General features: G+C 39.2%; 1 protein-coding gene across 1 annotated transcript; it reads left to right on the top strand.

Moving 5' to 3' along the window:
• Positions 1-237: 237 nt before the first annotated feature.
• agtr1b (angiotensin II receptor, type 1b) lies at positions 238-8260 on the top strand. The gene is made up of 2 exons (XM_055037136.1): positions 238-340; positions 5618-8260. Exon 2 carries the CDS (start codon positions 5730-5732, stop codon positions 6819-6821), a length of 1092 nt encoding a protein of 363 aa, XP_054893111.1. The 5' UTR covers positions 238-340; positions 5618-5729; the 3' UTR covers positions 6822-8260.
• Positions 8261-10418: the final 2158 nt, after the last annotated feature.

The raw sequence follows: 10418 nt of genomic DNA, 5'->3' as shown, positions 1-10418 counted from the left end.
TGACGCTGTTTGTGTGAGAGTGTGACTATGGCCTGTTGGGTAAATATAGCTGGGCCAGGACAAAACTTAACTGGCTCCAATAAACTCCATTTATTATCGTAGTGCGTGTGTACGTGCGAATGTGTGTGTGTGTGTTGTTTGTGAGGAAAAAAGAGAGAGAGAGAATTTGGAAGCGTGGGGAGGGGGTCTGTCTGTGTGTCAGGCAGGAGTCCTGCTCATCTCGCTCCATGAGTTAAGTTAAATCACAGACAGGCACTGGCACTCTGCAGTGGTCTCTCTTTGTCCCTCTGTCCATCCAGCTCTGAAGGCGTTACACAGCCTCCTGATTCCACAGCTGAAGGTAAGAACTCACACTCTAAAACAAAAGTTTTTATGTCAAAACTATCTTGGTTTCTGTTGTTTTTAGTAATTAAAGAGTGTTTTTCAGGCAGTTAGCTAGTAGCTCCCTGTCCTGAGGCAGAACGCTGGCAGTTATAATAATATTTATGTAATGACAAGTCCACATGTTATTTGTAACCACTGCTTTGACGGGTGAGGCCCATTGTTGCTGTTTGTTTAGGTTATTCATGTGAAAGACCTGCAAAGTTTCTGCTTTACCTTTAGAAATGGCATGAAGGAAATTCTGAAATATATTTCGCAACCTATGCAAAGTAGCGTGTTCATAGACCCATCAGATTAGATCCGCTTCCTGACAAAACAAAAGTTGCATTCCTGCTGAAATGCCCAATTTTTAAAGAATGTCATCTAAAGGTAAGCGGAAATTGTTCTGAGAATAAAATCATGTGGGCCTGTGTGAATAAAGGAGACTATCTATTAATGAAGCATAAACTTGTTTTTCAAAGACTTTATTCTTGACTAAAATGTGAGATGTATAAATAGGTCTAACTTTTCCGGATGATTCATAAGCCTGTGATGTTTACATATTAATAAGCAAGGCAGTGTCAAAGCTCTGCAGCAAAGTAATCCTCTAATGGACTAAAAATAAGTAGGCGAGAACATGACTTCTTTTCTGTTGTGATGTAAATAGACATATGAGTATAGTACAGGAAATGAATAGAACTCTGTGGGCAGAACCTTGTTCTGTTTAATTGTGCAGGTCACATGTGGACTTAGTTCAGTAAACAAACAACTGTGGACCTGACATTTGAAATGTACAGTTTCCATTAGCTGCTCGGCAGCACACCGTAAGACATGACCCAGTTAGCTTATGCTAAACAATAAGCCCCTAAGATCTCAATTAAAATCAAGTCTAGCTGCAACTATCCAAATTATCGCTATGTTTATTTTAAACTGCACAACACGTTGATTACATTGGAGCAAAATTATCTGTGCAATATCGCAGTCACAAAAAATGACTAGCAGTTACTCAGTCCTCTGGCAAATATAGATTAAAAGTCATTTCCATTTAAATATAAAGCTTGTTTTCAGTGGAAATCAAACCAGTGTATCTGAAATAGTAGGAACATGTATTTTATCTTCATTGGCAATCCAGTAAATATAGATAGACAGACAGATCATGTTCAGCTAAACCCACCTTTTATTTCTCTTGAAGAAATAGGAAAAGATACATTGTGATATATCGCCACGTCACAATGCTGCCACCACTCTGTGGAATATGAATGAATGCATACACAAGTTTTTCCAAATAGTTTTAGAACATACATTCACTATGAAAAGCTCTTTTAGCACATACACACAGACAGACGGCACCTGGAATTTAGAAGAAATCACAGCTTCAAGTTTTCTTCAGCATACATAATCTTTTTCTAAAACTTTTTCCACTTACAGTTGGGCATATATATGCAACATTTCTTAAATATTTTAAACTTTTGTTGTGCAATTTTATTTGTACAACTTCATAACAGTTTTCGTACATAATCTTTTATATTTTCCCCCCTTCCAGTCAGACTGTTTTTGTTTGTTTTCCAAAAAAGATCTTTCATGGTTTTCAAGTTTTTGTTGAAATTTGATCGGGGGCATATGGATAAAATGTTCATGATGGCGACTATGCTGTCACTTATTTACTTCATTTTTCTCCACATAAAGATGCAAAATACTTTATATGCAAAATACAAACAGTGCGAGAAGTTTTGAACTTCATTTGAAATGCCAGCTTAATAATTCTGAGGAAAGTTGTGAGAGGGTATGTTTAGATATAACTAATATTGATCCTCATGGAGAAACCGATGAGTTATACTGTCTTGCAGTTTTAATGCAGGCGTGAGACAGTTGTGTGCTCTTCTAACTTGTTAAGATGTGCAGGATGTGAAGAGTTGAAAGCACCTATTCTTGAAGGAACTTCCTGTTGACCAAACGAGGCTGAAATGAGAGGACAATCAGGAGATGGCTAATGCATGCCTCCTAATGGCATGGTGAACCTTGCTTCCTAATGGGCTTTGTATAAATCATTAACTCCATCAGCCAGAGACTGTAGTTGCTTCTTGCTATGGCTGACCAGATGGTGGTGCTCATGTCAGAGCAGATTGGTGCTACAGCTGCGGGCAGCTTCGCATAACTCAGTTGATGGGAACCTCATTTCTGTTCAGTCCGGGTTACTTTCTCCAGCAGGATTCCCATGAGTTCACACAGGAAGAGGCACATTTGAATGCCCCTAAAATAGGATTAGAAGTGAAATGTTGCAACTGCAGTGTCACTCAGAACTCAGTCAGTACGTTTTGGGTCGGAAAAGTCCACAAACTTCCTCAAAACTTTGATTTTATCTTTCATTGTAAGCAGCTTTGTGTTTGTAGACAGGCACAGTGACACACAGACCATTGTCTTGTCTTAGAGGATGCAGCTTGCTCCTGGAGCTTGTGAAGTAGATGTTTACCTTCCTGAGTGTAGTCACCCAGGGTTTATGGCTACCGTTTAGTAATGTACCATCTCACTCAGAGCTGAAGCTCACTGGACAGAGCGGGGCTTATTAACCTGTTGCCGATCAACCTTCTATTGGAACCACCTAACAATTTTTACAGGATTCTCTTATGCATGACTTTCAGCTTTGCTCAAATAGCACTGCACAAGCAGTCACTATCCCCCTCATGGAAAAATACCAATGGTCAACTAATCACATACTGTACAGTCCATATGTTGTCAAATTTTGTCCACTTGTGGTCATCTGAAATGCTTTGACCACCAAGATATTCACTGTAATTCTAGAACCTGAAATCTTTTTCCCTTATGTCTTGGTATAACCCCAAATTCTATCTATTTCATTGGATTATGTGATAGCCTAACATTAGCCATAGTTGTGACTTTTACTCAACATTACTAAATCATCTAAATCATTTCAATATAACCACGGTTGTAAATTTAGGGTCAGTGTTCTGCAAAAAGGGGAACCTTTATTCTAATCGTGGCATCGGCAGCCCCTAACAAGTTTTCTTTCAATATAGCTTTACAGAGCTCTATTCATCTTCCTCGTAATGGTGCAGTTTCTCTGTACCTACTGAAGAAAAGCATCCTCACAATTATGATGTCACAACCATGTTTGAGTCGAGAGAAAATCTTCTTGCACGTTTACTGTGTCTCCTACATGACTTGCACTTGAGCTATGGCTCTCTGCAGATCCTCCAGAGATACCATGAAAGTTACTATGATGGTACCATTGTCTGGCCTGTCAGATTAGAAGGACAGCCATGTCATTCTAGTTTTATAGTCTTTCTGTTTCCAGTTGATGGATTGAACAGAGATCTGAGAGATGTTCAAGGTTCTGGACATTACTTTGTAACCTAACCCAGCTTTAAACTTCTCCACAGTCAAATTCTTGACCTGTCTGCTGTGTTTCTTGATCTTCACTGATGTTCTCTCACAGACCTGTGAGGTCTCCATAAAACAACTGGATTTATAAATTTGTATAAAATGCTGAAAACTATTAATAATTTTCCTTCCAATTCACAATTATGCAATGCTTTGTGATATGTTATCTAGATTGCATTAAAGTTTATTAAACCATGGAAGCATTAATTGATTTTGAACGCTTTTGCAAGGCATTGTAATCTCAACCTCTAAATAATGGTGTGGTTCTTCTTTGAATAATTATTTTGATTCACAGGCACAAACACAGGGAAAAAATATGTCTATTAAATCCCAGCAATGACATCTCTGGTCTCTCTTTGCTCTGTAACCATTACAAAGGAAGGTTTGTGCAGGAAACTCTGAGAGCTTTTCATTACGGTGTTGCCTTTGGCACTCGTGTACCTTCCACACTAAAGACGCAGTACCCACATCTGCAACCGATACCACTGTTGCTTTAGCACTCTGAGAATTCATCTGCTAAAACCTGGTGGAAAATGAAGAGATCCTCGAATCTAAGATAAAAGTGTTCCACTTCATGGCTCAGACAGCTTTAACTTCACTCTGAGGACAACACGAACCCAGTTTCTCAAAGAACAAAATTTGATTTTAATTTAACAAACACTAGCCTGTTATTTTTGCCTAAATTTTTCAATGCAACACTTTTTTGCTCTCTAGTGAGACAAAAAGAACATTTGGGTGCAATTGTATTGCTAGAGTGCCACCTTGTGGCAAGACGCACAGTTTCACCAAACTGGTACTTTAAGGACTTAATTTCTGCCTTTTGTCATTATCTCACAAAACAGTCAACTCAATTTCCCTAAATCTGCCCATTTAATTTTTATAGCATCTTCAAGCTATTTACCTGTTCTTGAGCTCAAAGCTCAGCACATGTCTCCCTGTGTGTCTGCCTGCTTTAATGAATCCACAAACATCTTGTTTGTTCATAATTAGTAACAGAAACTGTCTTTATGGCCTAAATGTTACATACACACGCCTTATGCTAATATTATTGCATCAGTTCCACTAATGACACCACTAAGCTATTCTATTAAACATAAAGACTATCAGCAAATGGGAGGATTTTTATTTTTACAACCATCTCTCATTCTGCTCATACAAATGAAGAAAAAAAAATAGCCCTGGGGCAAATTTTCTGTGGCACGCAGGTTTGATTTTCTCACAGAGTGAAGTTTCCACAGAGCCGAATCCCTGCTGTCCTGTTTGTTTAGGTGTGTGCTGATTAGAAGTTCTCACGCTGGGTGCGATGTATCTCCGCACGCCAAGGGTTTCAAACATGACAGGTCTTTTTGCGACGACCGGAGCCTCAGAGCTCTTTCACTCTCTCCTCGCTGCTCCCTCTCGCACCTCTGCCTTTAATGCCATTGTCATCAGAGCTCGGAGCTTTGCCATGAAAGCTTTCAATTAGCACAGGTCATAATGCCGGGTGTAAACGTTCATCTGGGCGCTGTCAGTCCACAAGTCTGATAAGCATTCCCTACTCCCCCACCCCTTTGCCCTTCATTAGCTGAGGGAGAAATTAGAGGAGGGAACGGAAAACAGACTGTCTGAATAATGATCTTTCACAGGACATTTTTGGAATATTGAAAAACATGTGACATCTGTTTCTCATGGCTTCTTCATTTACAGAAATAACATAAAGCTTCAGGATGGCTTTAATGTTCAGGTCTTTAATGAGCTAGTGCAGGGCGGGCACTTTCATGGGTGCTCGTGTGGATTAGCGTTTATGGACCATGCCAGCAGTAATGACGGCTCCTCTCCCAGACTGTCTGTGACATTTCTGTTGTATTTTCTTTTATAGGACGTGCCGAGGCCCTCGCCCAAGGCCTGTATCAGTCGCCACAGACGCACCCCCCACTGACACGGTTCCCTGCTCTAAGAGATCTGGCACTGCAAAAGAAAAGGGTGGGGAAATGCCGAACCAAATGAGAGACGAGCCAGCAGGGATAAACTTGACATGTGGCATGTCTGGAAGCCACGAGTTCATCTTCACCCTAGTGCCTATCGTCTACGCCTTCAACTTTGTCATTGGCATCATCGGAAACAGCATGGTGGTAGCAGTCATCTACTGCTACATGAAGCTCAAAACTGTGGCCAATATTTTTGTCCTCAACCTCGCTGTGTCTGATCTCACCTTTGTTATCACTCTGCCCATGTGGGCAACCTTTGCAGCCATGGGTTACCACTGGCCTTTTGGAGGGTTCCTGTGCAAGACTGCCGCTGGACTGGTTATGTTCAACCTCTACACAAGCATCTTTTTCCTCACAGCCCTAAGCATTGACCGTTACCTGGCCATTGTGCACCCGGTGCGGTCCCGGCGGTTTCGCACCGTGGTGTACGCACACATCACTTGTGTGATGATCTGGCTGTTTGCCTTTTTGCTTAGCGTTCCCATAGCCTTGACCAGGGATGTTCACTACATTGAAAACTCTAAAACTATAGTTTGTGGCACTCTGCACCCAATCGACAAAGACGACAAAAGGCTAAACAATTTCCTCCTGTGTATCAGCCTCATGAAAAGCCTGCTGGGTTTTCTGATACCTTTTGTCATCATTATCACTTGCTACTGTCTTATTGGGCGGGCCCTGCTAAGGGGGAAGCATATCCAGAAAAGCTCCTGCTCCCGAGATGACGAGGTGCTGCACATGCTTGCGGCAGCTGTTCTGGCCTTCTTTCTGTGCTGGGCACCCCACCAAGTATTTCACTTCATGCAGATGCTCACTCAGCTTATCTTGGCTAACAACTGCACCATCCTGGAAATCATTGACACTGCCATGCCGTTCACCATTTGCATTGCCTATTTCAACAGCTGCGTCAACCCCATCGTATACAGTTTTGTAGGGCGCAACTTTCGCAAGAACTTACTGAGACTGCTGCGATGCTCTCCAGGCGGAGTTGCAAGGCCTCATCCTAGCATCAGCTCTAAGATGAGTGCTCTTTCTTTCCGTGCCTCTGAAGCACTGAGCCTCACAGTCAAGAACAGCGTTTCCTGCGAGGTCAAATGACAATGACCAAAGACAGAAACTGTGAACGGATGAGTTGTCCTCCTTCTTGGTCTGTGGTAAAGAGGCTGAAAACTGAGACGTCCAAAGCGTTAAAACCTCAGATGTAAAATAGGAGCAGTGGAACATTTAAAAGAAAAAGACCAAAAAACAATCACTACCTTATTATGTTGAAAATTTGGCACTCCATACTGTCCTACTCATATTTTGTAAAACATAAACTTTAATATATTTTAGCAGCGTGACACAAAGGAGTTCTTTTTTGTAAAGTGGAAGGAAAATGATACTTACATTTTTGCGATGAATGAAAATCTAAAATAAATGGCATAAATTTTGTATTCAAGTTCCCTGACTAAGTTTTCAGTAGAACTAACTTTTGTTGAAAACACAATGCTGCCACCACAGTGTTTAAGCATGGGGCATGATGTGTCCAGTGTGTCCGTTTCCACAAGTAGCCTTTTCCACGTGACCTGCCTCCAACAGGGCATGGGACACACTACTAATTTGATTTTATTAGTAGTCATTCCCTCATCTTCATGATGCTGTTAATTCAATAATGTTGTCTAACCAGCCTAGAATTGTCAATGTGAAATGATTCTCTGTTGGACTCCATTTAATCATTAGATGGCTTTTGAAAGGAGTTGTCTGAGCTGGATTTTATTTGGGGCTTCAGAGTAAAGACAGCTGAAAACACTTTTTATGCCATATTTCTAGGTTTTTATTCGTTTGATTTTATGTTCCATTTCACAAGTATGCCTTACTTTGGTTTGGTCTGTCACATAAAATCATAAAATGTAAATAAGTTATCTTGAAGTTTGTGCCTGTAATGTAATAAAATGTCAAAAGAAAATTTAAGGGATTACTTTTTGGCAAAGGTACTATAATCATCCACCAACATTACATTCCCAAGAATAAATCTCTAATTATATTTTGGAATTTGTACCACCTCTGAATAACTCCTGAAACTACTGTAGCTACATAAGATAGCATTGCTCTGCCAGAAAAGGTTTGTGACTAATTAAAGCTCACTTATCCCATTATTTATAAAAGATGTGCATGTTCTGCAGGATTTTGTCAGTGCTGTGTCCTGATGAAACAGCGCAGTTATGTATTGCAGAAACTTTGATGTGCATTCTGTGTGCTCAGCAGGTTTTCCAAATGCTTTCATCAGTGATCAAGTGTTCGGATCCAACCCTGCATGCTCTGCCTCAAAATGATATTGTCATGTAAATTTAAATATGTAATATATGAGGCTGAGATAAAGTGATATTGCTTTGTGATGGTGACAATTTGTGTAAAAATGTATATGTGTATGCTAAAGTTCAATGTTGGGTGATATTTTTCTTTGTGGTAAGTATATGTGATTTTGTTTTTTTTACTCTGTATGTGTAAATTTTGTGACTAAATATGAGACCAGAAGTAAAATTAAAACATATCGATGAGTCGCTGTTTTTTTTATTTCTTTGTAGATTTTCTACAAACATTCGTAAAATCATACATAATTGGCATGAATTATGTTTTTGGGAGTTAATGGGGAGCGTCCAAAAAGACTTATTAATTATGACAGTTTCATGAAGGCAGCTAATTGTTTGCTTTGCACAAAAATTAACAGGTATGGATGAATAGCAACAATAATAATCAAATTTGAGAAATACATACTTTTAAAGGCCAGACATGTTTATCTTCAGTAATGGTGATGTTTTATTAATTTTGATTAACCTTTCCATCACTACAAAAATCTAACTCCTCTGTTAAATTACGCTATGTTTGAGTTTTGCATTTGTTTCTTTTTCCTGGCCCATGATATTTTTTAATTAGACAATGTTGGCGTAGTATTTGGACATCAAAACTTAAAAGTTTTGTTTTTTTTTTTAATAGATTTTTTAGGTAGAAGGGTTTTGGACTGAAGCTGAGGCTGGATGAATATCTCATTCATTAGCAATCTGACTAAAACCATAGAAGTAGATTTCTACCATCTCTCAGATTTAGATACTTACTGATATTGAAAAGGCAAAATTGTATCCTTTTTATTCAGGATTAAACACAGATTATGCGGAGGTGTAATAAAGATTCCTATGAATGATTCTTTCTTTTTAAATTTCAATAGACTCTGATTGTGTAAAACATTAAAGATCTGGCAATGATCAAAAGTTTGAATTATTGAACTTTGGTGCCCTCTGCAGGTCAATCTTTGGATCCCAAATAGTGAGAGTTCATAAGAAATTAAGTTTTATAATCTAAACCTTAATCCATACAAATCAATAAACAAGAATCAAGTTCACTATAAATCCATTGCGTACCTGGTAGTTATTACCGAAAGGAGAAAAAATAATAATAATACATACATTTAATCTACAAACTCCTTATCATTGCAAAGGAATAATCAATAAAGGAGAACTTATGCTGACCAACCAAAGTAGGCAAAAGAACAGTGTTTGTAAGTGAAAGCTCAAGTTAAGGAGGTGTGTTTCAGTATAAATCCTCTTTTGCTTCCAATCATAACAGTAAATGTAGGTACCTTTGATATTTATTCCTACATAGGTCCATTCTTTACAGATAGCAGAATGAATTAATTGCATTCCCTCTTCTAACCACAATCATATCAGAAAAACATTCAAAGGCTTCATCACACCTGCAAAGAAAACTTCCCTGATCACTTGATCAGGGAAGTTTTCCCTGATCATTTGATCATTTGATCAGGGAAGTTTTCTTTGCAGCTGTGATGAAGCCTTTGAATGTTTTGCTGAACCATATTGAAGATTGAGGGAAAGAATGTTGCGCATTTAGCAGTATTGAAGAGTTAAATTGTAAATTGTCTGCATAACCGTTATGACTGTGTAAATCTGGTCCTGGCATTTATCAATTCATAGTGTTATGGAAAAAAAATATTGATAAAGTCATACAGAAAAAGGTCACTTATATCAAATCATTTCCATGCTTCAGACAAAGATCAGACCATTAAGATTCATGATTTGCAAAACACTGGAATTGAAAAGGTGCCATTCTTCCAATTCACTTTACCAAGATAGGAGTGCTATAAACTTTCAAGAGCGAGATAGTGCTAGCAGGTTATGAGTGCATAAAAACTTCTGGTAATGTTGTTTAATGTGTTTCTGAAAGCTTAACCATGAACTCACCCCATCACTGTGTGAGTCTTATCTACAGGCCACATTTAGCTGCAGCAAACCATTTACTCCCCGCTCACATGCCTCATTCTCATGGCTCTTTCACCTCTCACCGGGGCGTCCGAGGGGAGCACAGTCAGAGCTCACACCCCTGCTCTTGGAGCTCTCACACTGACTGAACCTCATTGCATGGCTCTGCCCCCTCTTTTGCTCTCTTGTGATTTAGGCTCTCCATTTTACCAAACAAAAGAGCTCCAGGGATTCTACATAACTCATGTGTTCCCTAGGAAATATAATTTCCTGCTCATGCCTTTCTCTGGAAGGCCTGGAAGTTCATTTCCTTCTAGCAACTCATGGAATTCTACTGTTTCCCTTTTTGTTTGTTCTGTTTTGGTTTAGTTGTTTTGGGTTCATAATTAATAACTGAAAAAATGAGGATCAAAAACTGGTCATAATTCAGTGGAGCCCCCTGAAT

This window comes from Poeciliopsis prolifica, unplaced genomic scaffold (genome assembly GCF_027474105.1).
Source record: "Poeciliopsis prolifica strain line A6 unplaced genomic scaffold, Auburn_PproV2 SCAFFOLD012, whole genome shotgun sequence".
Lineage (NCBI taxonomy): Eukaryota > Metazoa > Chordata > Actinopteri > Cyprinodontiformes > Poeciliidae > Poeciliopsis > Poeciliopsis prolifica.
This window is presented reverse-complemented; position numbering and strand designations above follow the sequence as displayed.